This window comes from Netta rufina (genome assembly GCF_964035555.1).
Source record: "Netta rufina genome assembly, chromosome: 4".
Classification (NCBI taxonomy): domain Eukaryota; kingdom Metazoa; phylum Chordata; class Aves; order Anseriformes; family Anatidae; genus Netta; species Netta rufina.
Window position 1 is genome coordinate 14,443,209 of NC_140127.1, and position 22,831 is coordinate 14,466,039.

Below are 22,831 nucleotides of genomic sequence, written 5' to 3' on the forward strand. Positions count from 1 at the left end.
AGTTCTGCTTCAAGCTACATCTCTATAGATTCATTGCCTTTTCTTTTATTATATTTCTCATCTGAAATGATATCTGTAATCCTGCTAATGAAATGCAATAACATCAGATGCAGCATCTGCCAAAAAGAGAAATAATGTGAATTTCCATTTAAGTTTTTGAGTTGATCTTCACTTTTTCTATTTCTGGTTTGAGTATCACTTTTTTTTTTTTTTTTTCCTGAAGGCCAGCTTACTTTCACAAGCATTTAATAGATAGCCTATCTTTTGTGTTTTAGACACCTCACTGCCTTCGGTTCAATAGGTCATTAGGCATATATTTAAGTCATTCATTGTCCCAAATGTTTCTTAGGGATCACAGCCAAAACAGACAAAAGAGTGCAAGATGGATGAAAGGCAGGTTAATTGTTCTTATTTTATGGATGAGAAAATTAAGCTCAAAAAGGAGAAAGCGTCTGGCATAAAACTCACCCAAGTCAATAGCATGCTTCCCACTAGTTTTGAATTAAGCCTTGAAGAACTATGTCCCAAATATTACGTTTAGTTCAGTGTGAATTAGGCAACTTTAAAAGTCTCAGCCAGCCCTTTAGCTTTTGCTGTTATCCTCAAAGACCAAAATGCCTTAAAAAACTGACCCTAGAAGTCCTACTTAAGGTCATACAGGGCTAAGTGCATTGCTTTTACACTAGGTGGGTAAGCCAAAACTCAGCCATAGTTTTCTAATGCAGTACACACTGAAATCATTTTTTATAACCACATGTACATTTCAGAAAGCAAATCTCCAGGGACACACGATCAGACACTTCTCAGACTGATTTAATATCTCTTCCTCCACAACTTATGAGATTCGAGCATTCAGCAAAAGTGGAATGCGGGTGCCTAGCCTGGTGTTTGCTCTCCTTATTAGTCAAGACAGCTGGAAGCAAGAAGCCAGACTTAGCACCCCAGCCACAAATGTCCTAATGCAAGTTCTGGGCTTCAGCAGTGTCAGCAAGACACACATGGGTCAGGGCTCAAATGGAAGGTTAGGACCCAGAGCTCAGGTTGCAAAAAGGATTGTCAGTGAAGCACACACCACTTTCTGGAGGGCTACCCGGGAGCCTGCACTGTGACTGCAGCTGCAACACTCCCTGCCTTGCCTTTCCCTTTGGAAAAAAGGCCAGAATTGGTTTTCTGTAATTCCAACACAGAATGCATGAAGACTGAGAGTGGGGTATAAGCTCTAAATTTACAGTCACTTTGAAAATCACAAGGCTAACTCAGTGTGGCTTCTGCTTTCTTCCAACCATGTTAGGTCAGTGATGCCACCCTCATTTCCTGGCTGGCCATTATAAAAGTGAAAGTATTCCCAGCTCTTAAAGGTATGCTTCAATTATTTTGACGGGTAAGCCATAAATTCAAGCTACACAAACCTGTGCCAACAGCCAGACTCTTGTATTTTGAATAGAGAGATTTGCATGGATGTGCCACAAAGAAGTTGATAGAAGGTCACCCTCCTGAAACTTCCTGCTGCGTAGATCAGAAATGAAGCCTACCAAGCAGACTGGCCTCCTGGCTAAATCAGTACGCTAAGGCAAGAAATCAGGTCACTGGAGGACATGCACACTCAGGAGGGCCAGGAAGCAATTTATTCATGGATTAGATCTGATTGTGAGCTGGGGAGGAATATGGTAGTGATCATTTGTTGTGGTGATCATTTGATGTTCGTTGCTTACTTTGCTTAGCGTTGAAAAACAGAAAGTAAAGAGTTTAAATATATACGAGCCTCGCTGTGGCAGTAACAAGAAATTCAAGTTCCTGGTAGAGTTATGTCAACGGGCATAGAGAAGAAAAAAGTCCTTAGACCTGTGTCATTTGATGGATACTTATATTCACTGTAACCTAGTCTTCTATTACTATCTGCTGTCTGGCTAAGACAAAAGAAAAGTAAATTATAAAATGAAATAAATCTCATCATGTTTCCTCCTAATCTAGTCATTCTCATTTAGAAAGTCAACACAGATGAATGAGCAATTTACCCAGATGAAATCACTGTACTTCATAGTGCCCATTTGCAGTAACTGCCCGTCCCTAGCGACTCACCTTCATTGTTAATTTCCAGTTGAGTTATGAATGCAGAGAAGGGAAAAATTACTGAAAACAATCATTGGATGTGACTGTTAACCCAATGCATCCTGTGAATGTGTGACGCAGGCATAATGCTGGGCCCAAGAGTTCTGCACAGGAAGATATTACTTCTCCCTTTGAAAACTCATTCGTATATGAGCTGTGACTCCGGGGTATCATGAACCGCTCAGGATAAAAACAGGGAGGAAGGACTTGGAGATTTGGTAAAAACTGTGCTTTGCAGCTGCCTTTCTGCCTGGGGAGTGCATCCAGCTCAAGACAACTCATGCCAGGATCAGATCGTGGCTCTGTTTCCAAAACGCTGGCTTTTTGAAAGCCTGGACTCCAAATAGGGGGCAGAGGAAAGATCCCTCTGGAAGGCTGTGTGCCCTAGATATAACTTATTTGGGTCTCTTCAGTTTGTGAGACACATGAAGGGCTCCCGGTTGATTGGCAGGCAAGGACTATGAAGTCAGCTTGGGAGAGCCATAAATAGCATAATTCAGCTTCTCTGTGTCCCCAGCAGGTGTATTCATTGGGCACATGAGTCTCTCCAGGCATCAGAATTGACAGATTTCATTAACTTTCTTCAACCTGAGAATCCAGCTGTAACAGGCAGCGTGGAAAAATCAGAGGAACTGCAGGTTCTCAGCAAGCCCGTGTTATCAGACACTCCTGATTACATAGAGCCGGCAGGCAAGGCACTGGCTTAGCAGTCACCGTTCTCACTGGTACTGCTCTTAATGACTAATCCCCACAGCATCCTTTCTCACCTCTCTGAGCCTTGCAGTTTAATATCACGGCCAGCCTCTAGATGGAAATTATATGATGCAGTAAGGAAACTCATCCTTTCCAGAGACGGTGCTGCATCCAGCTCTTGCATTTTAGCACCAGGCTGGCGAACGTGGAGTTTTACCTTAAGCCCTTGCTCTTGCCATCGTGCTGTTAGTTCTCAGATGTCATTAAAAACAGGAAAGGTGCAGATGCAGAACTTGAAAACCCTTTTCAGACTTGTTAGGAAGGAGAAAAGAAAGAGGACCCGCTCCTCCAGTGAAGGATTAGTTTTAGTACCTCACATGCCTTAAGCTACTCTCACAAGACTGGCTCTGTCATTTCTAAGCAATGAGAAATTCTCCTCCTTCCTCTCCACCGGGCCAGCTTGGCTTCCACAGCTCTGTGTTTTGATGATCTGCTTCAGGGCTTTGGGCAAGCAAGGAACCGATGTTTCTAAAATGCTGCTCTCCTTCCAGCTGCCCAGCGCTGGCAGAGCTCAGCACTACTGGCAGGCAACTGCAGGGGGAGCAGAGCTGGCAGCAGCCACGGGTCATTTTGAGAAGGGAAGGAGGGAGATGATGCACAAGCCTCCCATACCACTGGAAAAGGAGTGTATGCTATGGTCCTTCTGCTTACATTTCTCCTCTGGGATGGTAAGGTGTCTCCTTGCATTGGGCTATAAAGGGCAATCAGCATGAGGTATGTTATTGCACTGTTTTGCTCCTTGCCCTCTCTCTAGAGGAAAGCAAAGCAAAAATATTTCAGTCATTTTCAGTCATTTCCATTGACGTAGCTTTCAAGATCTCTATAGAAATACCTGCAACAAGCAGTTGTAAGACTGTACCACAGACCACTGAAGTTTCATAGTGTCCAGAAATTATGATGTTTATTCTTGAGTGCCACCTACTGACAATTTCTTTCTTAATGATTTACTTTGATTAACATTGGTTATTCTATATACCCTACGTAACGTTTGCTAACTTGGAGAGGGAGGCCTGCAGTTTTGGAGCTGAATGATTACGAGTTAATATCTCATTGGGAAAGCTGGAAGCTATGTTCCTTTTTCCTTGAGTACTTCATTCCCCTCTGCAGGCTGGGATGCTCTGCATGTGTTATTTTCATTCCATTCAGCTTCCCTTTTTCCTTCCATCCATTGCCAGGCTTTCTCCCATCTGCCCTTCTTTATTTGCCTGCTGGTCCTGCCTCAGGGGCAGTTTCGGCTTCCCTAAACTTGCTCTTCTGACTTCAGAGAGTAGGTACAATTCAGAGAGTAGGTGCTTGGATACAGCATCCTCGTGCAGGATGCTGTATCCAAGAGTTTGTTAGGTTATTGCTGAACTCTTATTTCCTTTCTGTTCTTCCTCCATTTTCAAGAGCTTTTCCAGAAACTTTTGTGTGCAGTAACCTTGAAAATATTTAATGATCACCGACTCCACTATACTACCTGTTCTAGACGTATTTTATTTTAGTTATGTGATACTTGGATTAGCATTATTATTACAGTTTTTCATTTTCTATCTGTAAGATTTCCTCCTCCACCAGCCCAATACATCTTGCAAAGATAAAAATAAATTAAAGGTGAAGAGTTATTGCCAAGGACAAGAGCTTGCAAAGTTTAGTCTACAAGGTATTTCTTTCCCCATTGAAAACATCATCCTTATAGATATGGGAAATGTCAGGTACCTGACTCATTATAAGCAACTGAAAAAATGGGGCAAGAGGATTCCTTCTGGTAGATTAAGTTACTCGTGTGGTTTTACCTCTGCCAGCCAGCCAAAGGAATGAGGAAAACAGCAGTAAAGTCACCTGGTGCACAGCACCAGTTTGATTAAGGCTTTTGTGGCCATGCCTTAGATGGTACAGCGTGAAGGTCAGTAACACCCAGGCACTCAGCTGCCACCCAATTTCAGGCAGAAAACAAGCAGCAGAAGTGTAGACATGTGGATGATGCCACCGTGAACAGTGTGGTTTTGTCCACGAAGCACGTATCGCGGAACTCCTTCCCAGAGGATTTTGCTAAGGTCAGAACTGTAAGTAGGTTTAGAAAGGATTAGACGGGTTCATGGTGGGCAGGTGTGATGTTTCCTATTAAGCATGGCAGCCTGGATCTAGCATCTGTTACAGAAAGCCCCTGCAGAGCCAGGGCTGGAGCTCTGCAACAGGCAAACTGCAGTCCCTGCCACAGACGGTGGCTACAGCAGCCAGGGGCTGATCCAAAACTGTGCTCTTCTGTCTGGAGAAAGCCTCTCGTTTCCCATGAAATGGCAGGTTATCGTAGGCGGTACCTCCGCTAAAAGCTCATGGATCCCCAAATCCCCAGCGATCGCCCCACTGAACTCAGTGCCGCAGAAAACACGGTGTTAGCCTTTGCTGGGGTTGTTTCCACAAGGAGGCTTTTACTGAAGTGAGAGCCGTAGAATATTTCAGTATTTGTTCCTGGATTTCTGAGTCCGTATTCTTTCATATAAACACAGATCCAAACTAATGTTTGACTGACTTAGAAACTACTGAACGGTAACATGCTATGTGCCACTTGCATCCCATTTCTTTTATTTTAATGATTAGCAGCCTCCTGCTGCAATTCATAATTCAGTCTTTTTTCCTCTTTTCTTGAATCAGGCAGCAAAAACTGATCAGTGACAGAGATGATGCTTGTGAAATTGCTGCACAGGGGTTCCTCTCACTCACTGAAGGGCTGACAAGATACCAGCTGAGGAGAAAGCTTAATTGCATGGGTGATCAAAGGAGAATGCACGAGGACAGGGAGACTGTAAGGGCGTGTGCGTAGGAGTGTTTTAGCAAGAGATTATAGGAGACATGTGAGTCTGGCACACATGAAATGACAGAAATGAATGCATGAACTAGCACAAATAGCACAGTAACCAAAGGCATCCACAGATCAGCTTCAGCCACTTCTCGGCTCTTGCCTAAAAGAACTGTAATATAAATTCTGTAAGCTGTCATCCTCCAAACTACACAAAGAGGAAAAAAGGGAAAGTTTGTTCTTTGCCAGAGGAAAAGGAGGAAGGGGGAACCTCATGAGACAGCAACATCCAGGCTGAGCTGGAAAAGAGAGATCAAAGCAATGAGCTGGAATGGGAAGAAATGACACAGGACATTGACACAGTGTGCTCCTGAGAACTAAGAAACTGGGGACTAGGAAAACTTTGAAGGCACATGCCAGCCTTTCCACATGTTGTAAAGGGCCACACTGTCAGAGGTTCAGTTCACGGTGTGTGTCATGCTTTGTTGTACTACTTATTGTCTATTTCCATACACAGCTCAACTTACATCCCTGGATGTATTTGAGGAGTGAGGTACCTCTAAATATGAAAACAGGTGCCAATAAAATGGCTTATACACAAACTTTCACTATTTTATCCCAAATTAATTAAAAACCTTATTACAATTATATTGACATAAGCCTCTGTGCCAGTGATCTTCAGCTGATTTAAGCTGCATCAATATAAATCCAGTCTCAAATGATTTAAGAGAGTCTAAGCAGAAAAGCGCTGCATTTCACAAAGTGGTGGGAGGACACATCCTTATTGAAATATTAAATCTTATGCACTCAGTCTTCACATATTCAGGTGCTGAGTTTTTAGACTTTTAGCCTTTTGCATATTGCAAGCTCTTACAGGGGTTGAAAAGAAGTGGTTTTGGAGCAGCCGTGTCAACATTTTGCTTCATTAACTGAACCTTTGTGCAATCAGAGGCCTTAAGCTTCAATGTTTTATAAAATTCTAAGGACAGAGAAGTATAATGCTTCTTCCACATATCCTACTCTGAACTTGATATTAGCATCTGACTAAAGCATTTCTTTGCAAAAGGCATCTAGTCTTTAGTAGCATATCCCTCCTTTTTTCTTTTTTTTTTTTTGGTAAAAATAATGGAAAGTCCATTGTCTAGAACTCTTACTCCAGCAGTAAACCATCCTGCATCTTGGCATCAAATGCCTCATTCCTAATTTGAGTTTGTCTGGTCCTCATTTCCAACCCTCGGTTCTTGTTGCATCTTTTTCTACTCAACTAAATACCCCAGTTCAGTGTAAGAGGCCTTGCGTAGACCTGCATATCCCATGTGAGTGACACTCAAGGTACGAGTCCTGATCACAAGCAGCACCTTACCTTCCATGGGCAGAAGCAGAAGAAACATTTCCTGGTCTAGAAGTAAGGTTGCAAAACTGGGCTCTCTACAAATATCAGTTACAGCATTTCAGAACTCAAGGCACGCCATATACACATATACAACATCTGGTAGCTTTCAGGTACATTTAGCCCCACTCCTCAAAATACTGACACAGCAATTCATAAAGGATAAATGAAAATGCCATCAAACCTTGGCACACAGCTGCTTGTCTTGTTCTTTCTCTCTCCTTTTTATCCAACACCCCTAGTGAGGGCAGAATATATGTGACTAGGCGGTGACAGAAAAGGAGCATCCAACAAAACTGTTCTCTGACAGCAAGGAAAGAGGGATCTTCAAGTAGTATTGCTCTTGTCCCTTCTCATGTACAAGGTCCACATCTGCTGTGCATATGTGCCAAAAATTACCCTCCCCTATACTATTTTCTCATCCTCATGGGTGTGAAAAACAAAAGAAGCAATAAGAAAGGGAGGTTGCCCTGACCATTAAGGAACTGGACAATGCTGAGTCAGTTGAGAACTCTGCCAGATTGCTTCCACGATCTCAGATAAATCATTTAATCACTCTTGCTTGAGCTCCCTGCTACAGTAACTATTTGGTCCACATGGTCTATTTATAGCCAGCTTGAAGCAATCTAATGTTATTGAAGCTTATCTAATATAACATTGGGAGAGTGAATGCAGCTGAGGTCTTGAATTGACACTGTAATGTTAAAAACAGGATAAAAAAGTATCGCCCCTTATGGGCGAGCAGTGATGAATTATGCAGTCCTCTCCTTCCAGCCTCTCATGTCTGCGATAGCTACAGGAGAACCTTACTCCGAATACTGCTCTAATTTAGCACTGGAGCTGTCAAGCCAGCCTCAGCTTTTGTGTGAGATTTCATGAAAAATAAATTTGACTACTTCTCCATGCTTAAAGGCTTCTAACCATGCCTCCAGCCTGCTAGCCAAAGTACTTACATGCTTTGTGAAATTTGTGTTTCACATCAAGAAGAGTAGATGATGGAGGTACCTGAAAGAGAAAACAAAATGCAAGCAGATTAATTGCTCTGCCTTCTCAAACTGAGGTTGCTTTTACCCTCCTCTAATGAAGACATGATTCAATTTGTCTGCAAGTTCTTTAGGCAATAACAAAGAAAATTAATAAATTCCTCCCTCACATGTTGATACATTAATATTAAGGATTGTTCACATTTGATTTATGTATTACCTGGGCCACCTTTGCTTATTCAATAGAAGAGTAAAATACCAAGGGCAAGAGGCAAAGCTGCTGGCCCTGCTGATACAGTGACGGCCCCCAAGATCAAACCAATGGGACAACTTCAAGGATTAGCTTTAAGGTTAGGTTCAAGCATGTTAGGACCTGGCTCTTAGCCGTTTTTTTTTTTTTCAGGGGCCAGAAGTAGAGGTGTCAGGTTCTGTTATTTCTGCTTGAAATTGGTCTGGTTCCACATACTGTCATTCCTGTGCACTGAAGCACTTCAGGTGTCACAGTGTTTGGTGGCAGTCTAGAGGTCTTTTAGGCTGCATTTTGTCATGCTTATTAGTTTCTTAACACACTTTGTTCAAAGTGTCTGAGGATCATAGGATCACAGAATGGTTTGGGTTGGGAGGGACATTAAAGCTCCTCCAGTTCCACTGCCCTGCCACGGGCAGGGACATCTCCCTCCAGACCAGGTTGCCCACAGCCCCATCCAGCCTGGCCTTGAGTACCTCCAGGGACAGGACAGCCACAGATTCTCTGCGAAGCCTGTGCTGGTGCCTCAGCACCCTCGTGGTAAAGACATTTTTCCTTATACCTAACCTAAATCTACCCTTTTTCAGTTTAAAGCCATTACCTATTGTCCTATTGCTACACTCCCTGATACAGAATCCCTCCCACTTTTCCTGTAGGCCCCCTTTAGGCACTTGATTTTCACCACTGAAGCAAATGTCACCACCTTCTGGAACTATAAGGGATTTTTTTTTCTTTTCTGGGGAATATACATTGAACTGTATCTTAACCATGGGGATCCATTTTGGCTCTAACGAGAGACTTCATGGCTGCAGCCAGACAGCAGATGGCAGAAAGCTGCCTTCCCCAGAGATTTTAGGCACTGTAGCCTCAAATCTAGCCACTGGCTAAAAAAGCTAGAAATCAATACCAAATAGGAAGTTTTGCACTTATATAATTTGACACCCAATACAAGTATCCAATATACATGCCATTAATGCATGTATATTAGGAGCATGCATGTATATATAGGAGCAAGCCAACATTTTTCCATCGACAATATGGCAGATAGCATGTTACAAATTTCAGTTGATCTAAAGCTCTCTGTTGATACCTGTGCTAAAGTGGTATGCAATGTTCATATTTTTGCTAGCTCTTTTTTTTCTGAGTTTAGATGAGAGTGCTTTCTTTTCCAAAGTTATGGAGGAATTTACTGAGCACTATGGAAGTCCGTATTTGCAGTCATGCCACGCAACTTCCAGTAGAAAAGCACATCTACACATAGTCTGCATGTGCCTTTTTTTGTGATGTGTACAACTGTTGTGGACTTGAATATGAAAAGAAGGTGTGGTGGTGGTGGTTTTATTTGTCTGTTTTCAAAACCTCTAAAAATATCTGAAATTGCTTTCTTACACCTCATAATTTTACACCTGTAAAGTCTGGAGCCCTAAATCTGTCAGATACGGATTCAAGTGCTCTTAGCTAGGAACAACTACAGAGTTTACAAGGCTGCAGATGAAACTGTGTTAGATGTCCTAGCACGGTACAGGTTTGGAGGTTTTCAGAGCTGGCAATAACAGCTCAGGGAAGGGACTGGTCTTCTCCGGTGTGAGAAAGGGTCATCTGGCTCTCTAAATAGAGTAAGCTGCATTACCATGGGGCCTGCCTTCCACAGATGATCGGCTATATTGGGTTAGTCAAGGCTAACCAGTGCTCTAGAGAGCTGATCATCTCATAACCCACAGGAAAGTTAAAAGCCTTGGGTGTTTAAAAGAAGCCTGTGCCTGAGAGGATCTGTGCTTACAGCGGCCTGCTGCAGTGAGCCTACCCACAGGGCATGGTGTGCGCACCAGACACCACATGCAGAGCTGGTGCTGGAACAACTACAGCTGAGGGACGGTGCTCCCTTACTACATCTATGAGCAATGAGAGCTCATTAGCAAGAGCACTGCTGTGTGTGGGTACATCCAAGCTGCCAGAGGCGACATCTGGCTTTAATGGTGCCAGCTCTGGCTGGCTGGTTGGGCTGTCATGGCCTGGTGGCTCCGGGTGGCACCGCGCTGTGCCGGCTGCGTGTGCCCGGGGCAGGCCTGGAGCACACGTTCAGCCAAAAGGGCAGGAGGACATCTGTGTTATCAGCCAGCTGGCATGGACAAGGGCTGTTCTCTTCACTTGAGGCAAGCTGCACGGACCACAAGTAGAAAAATAACACGAATACCTTCCTTCTTCAGAATGGGCTGTGACACAGAGGAATCGCAGTGTCTTTTCCTGGGCAGAATAATGAGGCTAGAGCCACAAAAGAATGAAATACATTTTTTTATGATCTTGATAATTCTGTGTCCTTTTTCTTAAGGACCTCGTAAAACAATGAGCGAAGCTATAGATTCTAATATTGATCAACGTGAAGATGGATGCTGAGACATCAGCTCACTACTAAGAGTGTCCTCTTCATAGACCATTAATTATCTTTTGTTCTTTTCATTGTACATCAATACAAACTGAAGAACTGCATGGACTGGAACAGCATCTGCTCTTATTACCCATTGTGCTATCTGAATAAAACACCCTGAAACATTTCACTGTAATTATTAGTCCTATTCTTCTTTTATCCTTTTAAATTATTTATGAAAGTGCTATAACCTTCCTTTTCCTCTAATTCAGCACTTTTCAAATATGCAAAGGGAAAACAGAGTGAAAGCCCACCCTTGGTTTATTTAAAACAAGATGAATTTCATTGTAAAAGCACCTTTTAGTTGGCATCTATCTTCTACGTTTGATGGTCAAGCCAGTTTTGCCTCTAACTTCTTAACTTGTAAGTATAACACCAGATTTCATATATAGCTTCCTAACATGTTGTCATTGTAATTAGGGTTCAAGAGTACTTTTTCTTCACCAAGAAAAAAAAAATGCAGATTTTACAGATATGGATTGCATTCATTACAATTTTCATTCAGAAAGGGTTGAGTTTAAAACCTCATATCCTGTTTTTCCTTTATCTTCATAGCAAAAATATTTTAACCTTTCCACTCAGGGCAACTTTTATTTTTTTAGGAGTTCAGGAATGAAAGGATCTTCTGGGTCATCTTTTCCATTTCTGTCCTTCCTCTATGCAGCAATGCACAAAGTATCACATTTCTTTTTAAGATTTAAAATACTGCATTGGAAACTTAGGCTATGACTGAAGGAAGAGCTCGAAATGGAAGATATTATGGGAATTTGAAACTGCCTTTTGTGAATGCAGGTGAATCAGATAGCTTTCCACTTTCATACCTCTTTCACATCTGTAAGTCAAGGAATTACTAATATGGTCATCTGTATGTAATTGCATCACAGTTCTCGTACTAAGGAATTATTTCAGCAGTTACAGCTTAGAAGAATATCAATAAGAATTTGAATAATACAGTTTTAGCAAATAAGTGGTCCTTCATTCAACATTTCCTTTTAAAGGTTTTTTCCTTTTTGGGACATGCCAGTCTGACTGCACTGCTGAACCACCTGCTTTCCAACAGGCATCTTCTGTGACTGCAGAAATTCAGAAATTCTGTGTCTCTAACTACTCGTTAACAGCAGGCAGTCCCCTCTGCAGCCAGGTAAATTTGTTCAAAAGGGTCACATCAGCTTATTGTAGCTGAGGATTTGATTCCAAAACAGATAACCAAGCTGGTGGGAAAGCCAGGTCATTTTCAAATTCAGCAGTCAACAAATACTTCATCATTACCGCTCTGACACCCTGTCCTTGCTTGGGGAACATGCTGTATTATTATAAATCTGCAGCCATTCACACAAAGTTAATCAGGAAAACACCCCTTCTAATTGATCTCACATTTTGTGAGTTTGGCTTCTAATTCCAATTTTTCTTACTGTTAATTTTCAAGGACAGTATTAAAAATGGGTAGCATGAGAACCTCCCTCAGCATGTCACACAATGGGCTCTTTTGTTAGCCTGGTGAACCAGAGTGCTGATCATGTCCAAAGGGATATAAATACCTACGACATTTAGACAAGTAACTACATATAGGCAAGTGCTGTCAGCAGCTACACAAAGGAGTTATATGAAATGCAGCATTTTATTCAACAGATTGGAGTGAAAACTCTATACTAAAGAGCCAGCTCTGATCTCAGACCTGTATTTCCACAAACTGGAGAGATTCAGAACTATGGTTTAGCCCAAGCCTATTACAGCTATATTGCTCAGTAGTCTCCTGGAGATTATTTATGTTGTTACCTGAACTCTGGCATATGAGATAAGCCAACTGACTAACATTCCCAATGACCACAGGTCAAAATATCTATGAATGCACATAACTGCATGCTTACTAGGTGCGGTCATGTCAATTTACACTAGTTAAGTTTGTCTCTGAACATGTTAACATTGTTTTTATATGTCTAGCTGGATTCTTATAATAAATAAATAAATCCTCTCCCTTTAAAAAAAAAAAAATTAAAAAAGCGTCAGACACAGGTAAGAGCTTTTTCACCTTCTGTTAAAATGAGTGAGGAAGTAAAGAAAAAGCAATCTATTAGCAGATAGAGGGCTTGCAGGCCATCCCTCAATTTACAGAGTTCACCATGCCCAACTATTTTTTGAGCAAATCTAACCAGCATTGGCATGCCTCCATGCCTTCTAACCTTTTGTTAAAAAGAATTGAGTACAGTTCCTGTACTCACCTTGAGAGCTCAACAGCAGAACTAGTCAGAAAAGTTCTATCACAACACTTTTCAACTATGAAAATGGAATTGTTCTGGCAAAACTTTGGATGTGTAAATTTATAGTGACTTAAATTTTTTTAAATGAAAAAGAAAATGTTTGATTTTTGTTGTTGTTGTTGTTTTAAATTCTGTTTCAGAAACATGCTGAAAATTCATCTCACTGTGTTATTTTCAATTTTTTTTATTTCTCATCCATACAGAACTTTCATTACTTTTGCATTATTTTATGACACATCAATCATGATAGTGTAAAATAATATAACACCCTCTAAAACTATGGAAAATCACCTGACAGGAAATAACATTCAAATAAATGAATGCACTGTTAAATTGTAAAACAAATTGCACTTGAAATATTTATTGTGTCATGACAGATTGAAATATCCCAAAATTAATTTGTAATACCATCTTTCTCTCACAAATTCTATCTAGTTGAAAATTCAAGACTCATTTGTTTTCACCGTAATTTGCAAAGAAAATAACATTTGTGATATGCACTTAAGAACAAAACAAAACACCAATTTTGACCAGTTCTTCTTGTTTTTCTCAGGAAAAAGGTGGGATTTAGGGTTTTTCTGGATTTTGACTGTCAGTATTAAGCATATTGCCCAGCTATGATATGATAGCTGTCTCTGTCTTTTCTATCAAATGGCTGTAGAGGCTTGTGCTTGCTTCTTTATACCTATGCAGACTGCGAATGTATATAATCAAGCAGTGCACCCAAGAAACTCAACCAGTACTTAGCACAGGATGGTCATGAACTATATTGGGGACTGTATGAAAACAGAAACAGGAATAAGATTAACCAACTCAAAGGAAAATTCACAGAATGCATATTGGCAAGGTAAATAGTTCCAGAAGTAGCAGGGCTCATGAAGCTTTATAAGTCTTTTCCATTCTTCTTCAGCTGACCCATTACCCATCCCCTGTCTCCTCTAATGTTCCCACTGGGCAAGATGACTGGTGATGGTTGGGTTCAGCCTGTCCTCCCCACTCTGAAACACTGTGCTACCCAGCCAGCAGCTTTCAATAGACCAGAAGGAGCTAAGTAATCTTTTAAACTATTTTCTTCTCTTTCAGGTGTATTTATGTTCGGCCAATAGGTCCAAAGTTACGTTGGTGAGATCAGACAGAAAGATGGAGAGGCAGCCAGCCCCCTGTGGTCCATGAGGGTAAGCATGAAGCTGAGAAGCAGAAAAGAATGGGAAATGAAGGTGATCTATAAGAACAATTAGATATCATGAGGGTAATGAGAAATCGAAATACTTTTCACAGTGTCAAGTGCTGTGAAGAGATATTTGCTGTACCTCTAGTACAGGTTCTCTGACTGCCAAAATTTGTTCTCCTGTAGTAATGGAGCTGTATATATCTAAAAAGGAGAGTTTGCATTTTAAGGACTTCTAAAAGTGCAGAAGTGTTTAAATGTAGACATGTATGTTATAGCATTAATATATACTGTTAGATATTTATAGATCTGTTACTACATGGCTCGGGTATTTTGTGAAGAATCACAGCACTGTTTCAGAAAGAACCTGAAGCATATTCTAATGGACTGATAAATCATGGGCAGGAGTATTTTAATGCTACAATAATGCCTATATGAGATGCCATTATACACCTAAATTTCCATCATGGGCTGTGCTGATTAACTATTAGACTAATAAAACACCTACAGCTCCCTATGGTCTTATATTGCTCCCGTACATTCATAATTTGCAATTATCTGTGAATTACCTTTGACGCAATAAGGCAAATGTGCAGCTGGGGTAAAATGTCATAACTTTGTGGGGAAAGAGGACATTTTCACACTGGTTAGAATCTGTCTCTACAGATGTACTTTTGGCAATATTCACTGCTCTTGTAGAATAGCTGGCTTTTTCCATTGCCAGAATGGCTAATGCTCATGAGGAGCTGGAGCACCATTGGTGCCTCAAGAATTCATTCTCTTGTTTTCACTGAGCTTTGAATATAGCTTTAATTTTTTTTGGATTATCTATTGTATTTCACTCTATCTCCCCCCCACGCCCAGGCTTAGACTTTTATAACTAAAATAAGAGATACATAAAACCTGTCATTTAAAGGCACTTCTAAGCGTTGAAAATTAGTATCATCTGAAGCATCAGTCTTCACTAGTGGCTTCTCTAATTCTTTAAACCATCCCTTTAAAACATGAAATGCCCTGAAGTTACCAGCTTCTTCCTTCCTCAGTCTCCCTCTTCTAGTTAAACCAAAGGCCATTTCTCCAGGTATTGCCTCTAAAAAGCTGTACTGAAATAAGAGTGGTAATTACAAACAGAAATTAACATACCCAGTTGCCTCTTTTCATGTGAAGCTCTCTGTAGCTCTGTAGCTATATTGACATAAAACCAATGTGAATTTCTAGTAGAGTGGGAAGAAATTAATGTAATGCATTGCTTCAATAGAATTTGAATATGTTTAACTAAAAGCTGAGGAAGAAAATACTACTACCAGCACCTTCAACAGTAGGAGCAGGCATAAGATTCAATTCTTACGGGCAAGAAAATGCATAGACTTCATAACATGTTTATAAATGTAATGTATTTATTTGCGGTGCCTACCAGCAGGGACCAGCTCCCTGTTGAGCTGGATGTGGTGAAAGCATACAGCAAAAGACACCGACACCACAAAAGCCTCCTTCCAAAAGAAAATAAAAAAGAGGATTTATACAGCAATGAGTCTGCATTTGGCCAATTTATTGTCTCTGCTTCTTCACCTGCATTGCTGTGGGAATTCCTAATTTGTGGGACTTAGTATCAACATGTAGTCTTCTCAAAGAAGCCCCCCTCCTTTGACACAGCTGGTTATTGAATTCCTTTGGGCAGCACCGGCACAAAAAAGAAGCTCCAAACAGAAGCAGGGCATCTGTAAAGAGAGACTGTTTGAATGAGAAAGATGATGATCTCAAAAATCCTGCCCATGAAATGAAATGAGGCAGCTGTGGAAATGCATAGGTTCAGCTCATTCCCCACAAGAAAAAAAATTACATTTATGAGATATTTTATAAATATTAAAATTACAAGATTAAAAAAAAAAAAAAAGTATACAAGGCAATTAAATATCTCTCTTGTGGAAAAGGACTTCAATACTATTCTTCCCTAGTAAGAAGCAAATGAGAAAAGTCTGATGTGAAAGGCAGTGCCCTGGTACTGCAGTGAGTTTCTTTGCTGAGTTGCATTGCGTACTTCCATAATTGCATTTGCTCCCCTTATATGAATGTGGTATGTAAAGAATAGCCTCCAAGTTGTGATGTGAGAAGTTATTTTTATTTACTAGATATGAGTATGCAAGAAAGAGCTGGTGATGACTGCTCTTTTGGCTGCCCACTTTCTGTGATAGATATGCAACCTGCAGGTGAGAAAAAGAGATTTCTGATACTGCAGGTATTATTTCTGCGTGCATCTGATTTTGTTGTCATTCCAGTGTAAATCAAGAGAAACTCCACTTTATTGTTAAACTGTAGTGTGCAGATACAAGGGTGCTATTATTTTAGGTGCTTTACAAACCAAAATTGTGAACATCTTCAGGCACAGACAACTTTTCAAAGAAATCAAAATATGAGCCCTGCGTTCAGCACCCAGCACAAGGCCATGGACCCACTGGGGTGAGTCCAGAGAAGAGCAAAGAGGATGCTCAGAGGACTGGAGCACCTCTCCTCTGAAGACAGGCTGAGGGAGTTGGGGTGTTTCAGCCTGGAGAAGAGAAGGTTCCAGGGAGACCTTACAGCGGCCTGCCAGTAGCTAAAGGGGGCCTACAGGGTAGGTTTAGATGAGATATTAGGAAGAAATTCTTTACTCTGAAGGTGGTGAGAGTGGAACAGGTTGCCCAGAGTAGCTGTGGATGCCCCATCCCTGAAAGCGTTCAAGGCCAGGGGGTTTGGTACTAGATTATCTTTAAGGTCCCTTCCAACTCAAACCATCCTGTGATTCTACATACTGTGTTATATTTAACAGCAAGAGGTTGTGTATATAAATGGATGGCTTGTATTATGCTTGGGTGCAACAAAAATGTGTAAAAAAGGGACAGACCCTACACAGAGATCCTTTAATTTAAGAAAAATAACAATGCTCACATCACTTTTACTGCAGACGTTGCATAGCATGTCTATGCTCACAGACGGACAGTTAAATGCTACTATAGTATATACTGCTAACCACAAGCATTTCCTACCAGTAACTCAGCTTAGAAGTAAATAATGAGTTAGAAGAAAAATAGAAGTAAATCATGAGTTCTTTTTATTTACTTTCAGTTTTCTGGGTGTCCAGTAGTCAGAATAGAGAGGTGAAGTGTACCTAAAATCTAAATAAAATATTTTGGGATTTCCCTGGTTGCAAGAGATGGTGACTTAAAAAGTAAATAAAAGTGAGCTGTGGCAAAATTGCAAGAGGTGACAGTGTTGTGCTTGAAATATATAAAGAAATCAAATGTGGAGGTACCTGAGGTGGCGGAGAGGAGATTCCAGTGGGAGAAGGCACAGGATGCATGGAGGACCAGTGCAAGGCACAGTGGAGAACGAATCTACCCTATAATCTCTGCAGTACACCAAAACAAGAGACTCCTTCCTGCACATCTTAGGAAGCAAGTTCTCTTCTGTAGGCCTTAAGAACTTTTTTTTTTTTTTTTGGAAAGGAGTGCCACTGTGCAGCTGACAAAACCTGAGTTTGCACCTCCACTTATAGCTTAGTTGGCAAAATCAGGAAGCACAAAACTACTGAGCTCCAAGACTTTTGATGGGGAAAAAGCTTTCTCTGCTGGTTTCCCCAAAGGTGATTTATTCTGTAAAACAATATTGTGCAACATTTTCTGCCTTAAAAGCAACTCATGCAAAATTAATTACATTGCACTACATTTGAAGGAAAATACATTTTACTACAAGTTAATTTGAAGAAAAAAATATTATCCAATGAATGCTATAACAGAAACAGTTACAAGTTGCCTTAACGGAATTTATAAATCAAATCACTGCACATCGATAACCTTAAAACTAACCTACTTCAGACTCTTGGAATAATGTACAAGTAAAACAGTTTTTGAGTAGCTATGTATCTTTCATAAGTTGTGGCTGGCGATGAAAAATGTGGGTTATTTGTTTAAAAATACAGCAAAAAGAATTATTTTCTTTTATTTTTATGACTTTGTGAATTTTTCATACTCTGTTGTTTTCTTAACTTTTTGGAAGTAAAAATGGGAGCCAGAATCCTTACGCAAACTGGTTTTCATTGAAAATATTTCAAACAAAAATATTCATCAACTCTAAATACACACCCTCTTGTTCTTTACAGACAGATGGGAATTTCTGCAAGAGAAAGCCTGCCACCTGAGGAGCGGGACAGAAGGAAGAGCTGTGACTGTTAATGAAGTGGACCCTGGATTCCTGCTGTTTCGCAGGCAGCATGCAGTGCAGGGGGCTGCTCATGTGCACCCTTGAAACCTCAGTGCTTTGCGTGCCACTGCTGCGATCATGTAAGTGTGCAGATATCTTTTGCTCACGAGTCTGGTCCTAGGGTAACTGGTCTGAGCATTTAACTTTTAAGGACAGATGGATGGGCCTGTTAGCTCAGGTTTAAATTAGCTTTTCCTACATCTTCATGAGTCCTCTTTCCATCTCCCAAGGGTAGCCCTTTCTGTCTACATACTGCCAGTGCCTGCACTTTGCCAGAAGTAGTTTGGGTACATTTGGAAGAATAACTGGGGGGAAAATAAAAATTGAAACAGATTTGTGTTTTCTCACGTGTCTCCATGCCCCCAAAGTCTGAAGCCTCTTCTCCATGACTTCTCACCTCAGAATTCGTTTTAGTACCAAGAGCAATTCTGGGGAAAAATATCTTACGTTGGTTTTGTTTCTCATTTAAATTATTTCAGTAACTCATCAGAAAAGTTCATCTGCACCAAACTAAATGCATAATGTTATATCCATTGCAGAGAAAGTCGCCAGAGCAGGTTGACAATATTAAAGTAATGCTAGTTTTAAAAAGAATTTTATGTATGAGCACACAAGTGCAGAAAGACTTGACAGTGAATTTACATCAGTTTTTGCAGGATTAGGTATCCCAGCTCCTGGAGGGAATGACTATGTGATAAAATATCTGGGCTTTCCTCTTCTACTGCTTTCTTTCAGTATTTTTTCTGGCTTTCCTGACTCTGGAAAAGCCTGCAGTATGAAGTAAATGTGTCTTACACGCTTTAAAACCAGTCTAATATGTATTTATTCTGTGCCTTTAAGCCAATCTTCAAGACAATCAGGACCTTAGACTAACCACTCAGCTCAATTATATTACATGGCTGATCCTTCCCCAAAGTGTAAGGTGGGTAAGAAAGCCAAAGGAGATGATGGTATTATCATTTTACAGCTGGAGAATTAATTCACAGTTACTTATGCCTGATCCAGAGCCTTCTCATGTCAACTGATTGCTTGAGCTCACACAGCTGAACACACCTCTTCCAAATCCCTGACACTGCACGGAGCACAAGACAACTTTTCTTTCTAAATACCAAAACCAGTTAGGTGTATCATCACTTTGCAGACTTTACAGAGCTTCTACCACTCTGAACTGGATTCATATGAATATGCAAGTGTCTTGTAGAAACTGAACCTCTGAAAGCATTGGCTGGTATTTAATCAGTTCATTAATCATCTAATCATTGCCTGAGTTTCCATTAGGTGGAGAAAGAAAGGGGTCTTTTTAACTTAGTTGTTTCTTTCAGACTTATTAATCTGAGAATATTACAAATACATTTGCTAAATCATAATATTCTAAACTACTAACAATATTCAATAAGAGCATAAATATACACATTTTAAAATGTATGGTTCCTATTCTCTCCTGTTATACATCCTGAGAAGAATTAATTACATGCAACCCTGAGAAATGAAGCTAATCATAATTATCTTACAAACAGAAAAGAGGCATTAGAAGTGTCAAGTTGGGTCTGTATCAATGTTGCATTTAATTAAGCAGAAGATTATGCATAATCCAGTGAAATGGTCTCTTGATTGCTCTAATAATCAGCTGAAATGAGGTTCACCAGTACTAACAAGTATTCACTGAAGTAAGGAACTCAACTGCGTTGCTTTCAGGGTTGCCTTAGAAAGGGCTTATTATAGCAAATTAAGGGACTTAGATACCCAGGTGAATCAGCATTCAAAATACAAATTCTTTAGGCAGTCTTGGAAATCTCTGCCTTACACTATGTTTGTACCAATCCCTTGGGTACTGTGCCTAAATAAATAAATAAATACATCCATAAATTAGGTCGATGCCCAGAAGGGCTGGCCGTGGCCATGTAAATTGAACATAGCTTCCTGAGCAGACGCTTTCAGCTTACAGTTGCTATTGCTCCTCTGTGTGTATTTTACCTCCATCTGGAGAGTAATTTGCAATCACCACTCATAACTCTTTTTGCCACCACTATAGAGGCAGAGTCTATGTTTGGGAAAGGTGCAGAAAATGCTCAGGCTCATAAAATTCGGAATAAAAATTAAAACAGACTGCAGATTTCTGAAGGATTCCTGAGATGTCACTCTTGGCCTAATTCTGTTTCTGTTAGTATATATATTTTTAATGAGAATATACAAAAGTTTAAGATAAGAAAAATGGTCACTCTTTTCATGGATTGAAGCCTCGTTCAGTACAGTGTTTAGACAGCCCTTTTTTATAATTGTATAAATATTACTTGGTAAATCAAATAATACAGATGCTGTCATTAGAACTGGTTTTGACAATCATCATAGTTGTTTGATCATTTTGTACATGTTGCCCCTTTAGCTAAACTCAAAAAACTCAAAAAATTGTTGGCCTTTTAAGAATGAACAAATCAGACATTTGCCTTTAACTAGGCACACGTTGCAAAAACACCCTTTAAGTGACCAGGAGCACTAGAAATCTGGTAGTATTCCACCCTGAATGTTTCAAAGCCATTGAATTAAACATTGAAAGTAAAACTTATCCACCAGTTCCAGCTGTTGCCAGTGATAATAAGGGACTTATTATTTTTTCTTTTTGCAAAACAGTAAGTCTCAAAATTCTACTGTGTTACAGAAAATTCCTGCAATCTAAACAGCTTAGGATTCCCATTTTCAATGGTATGCAAGAGGCCAGCTCTTCTGCTGAGAGACAATGAATCAAAACTGTAATGTAAATACGAGGTATGTTTTCAACTGCTGTTTACTGTGCTGTAAAGTTCTTTCCTACCCAGTCATCTCATTCTGCTTAGACAATTTGAATGTAGTTTATATCTTTAATGATTCACAACATAAAAAAAAAAAACTCAGCTAAGCCACTTTTTTAAAAATAGAAAATACAGCAAGAGCCCATAACATTACAGAAATGCTAAGCTTTGCAAATGTATTACATTTTAATATCTATTCTGAAGCAGACATTTAAGTATCATGCTATGAAATCATCAGTGTAATCTAAGCGTTATGTTCAGAGACATGCAAAGGACATATTTTGAGTCCAAAGCACAGTCTCATCTAAAAGAAATCAGTGTTGGTTCATTTGTAGAAATCCTAGAAGAAAACAGACAAGGATCGTGACTGAGCAGAAGTTTTGAGTATCTCCCAGAGGGAGGAATGAAAGTGTTTCCATTACAGAAGAAGATCACAGCAGAGAGAAAACAGAATCCCTGAAGTGGCACTGCATGTACTAGGCACATCCCCAGCATGCTGGAATAATACACTCACCTTGTCCACAATGCAGATCTGCTTCTTGCTTTGCACATCAAGGATTTCCACTTCAAAGTAAGTAATTTTTGAATGTTTGAGCACTGGTGGTGATTTGAGATTGCCAGCAGAGAGCACAAGCTGAGAAAAGTTGAAAAAAGAGCGTGTGTTATTGTGGGACATGGACAAAGTTCCTCCATGAGCTGCAGGATCCCTCTTGTGTTCGGGGGCACCGAGTTTCTGCCTTCTGAGCATTGTGCGACCCAGCAGTAGTGACCGTCATATCAACAGGGGACAGTTCCAGGGGGAAAATGTTTCCTCCCCGCATCAGTTAAATACAATCACAGACTGATGAGACATGAAAGGTCAAGTGGCGTTCCATTTTAAGAGTACTGTCTTATTTAGCAGGAGTGAAAACAATGGCTCTGTAATCCGTGTCTATATTTAACCGACTATTGTGATGTGCTGTATTGCTGCTTTTTTTTTTTTTCCTTTTTATTTAAACCATCATTTAAAACAACACATTGTATTTATTCCCTTATGTGAGAAGTCTGACCCTGAAATTCCAGAGCCCTGAAGAAATCAGAAATGAGTGCAGCAAATTGCACTGTTATCAACTGAGACAGCTGTTTAAAAGTGCCCACAGATAGGCATATGTATAGGTATGTGTGTGTGTGTGTATATACATATATATATATATATTGTGTGTGTATGCACACCCATAATATGTAGCTGTAAAGCAATGTCAGAAATCATCTATTCTGAAAATCTTCCCTCTTTCTCATGGAGGCCCCAAGCACTTGCACTAACAAAATGCAAGGAGCTGATCAGCAAAACGTTGGGGTTGCCTGCAAATATTGAGAGGATTTTGTACCTGTTTGTATTTAGTACATGAACTGGCTGTTACTGAATAGTGTAGAGGTTTCCTCGTAGCTCCACCAGGGAAATTCAGCTGAAGTAATGGAAATTATAACCATAAAGACACTAATTCAGGGCTTTGATCACTTTTCTATTACTTTTCACAATGAAAGTCTGCAGGAAAAAAAAAAAAAAAAAGCCTTAATGGTTATTAATAAGGATTTAATTAAAACAACATGTATTCTCTGAAAGGGCTTTCCCAAGTCTTGTTTAAACTTTATTTTTCCTTTTAGGGCTTTTTATATGTTTTAATGATAAATAGCAGCACTTTTGCATCCTGAGATTC

General features: G+C 40.2%; 1 protein-coding gene across 1 annotated transcript in view; it reads right to left on the minus strand.

Annotated features, from left to right (window-relative positions):
• The window catches only part of TECRL (trans-2,3-enoyl-CoA reductase like), a gene marked incomplete at both ends in the record, with an annotated part of 58,241 nt that extends 36,359 nt beyond the window's left edge, over positions 1-21,882 (minus strand). The window contains 2 exons of the mRNA XM_084286113.1: positions 7,985-8,036; positions 21,649-21,882. Coding sequence (XP_084142239.1) covers positions 7,985-8,036; positions 21,649-21,882 — 286 coding nt within the window. The remainder of the gene's footprint in view (positions 1-7,984; positions 8,037-21,648) is intronic.
• Between the last annotated feature and the right edge of the window lie 949 nt (positions 21,883-22,831).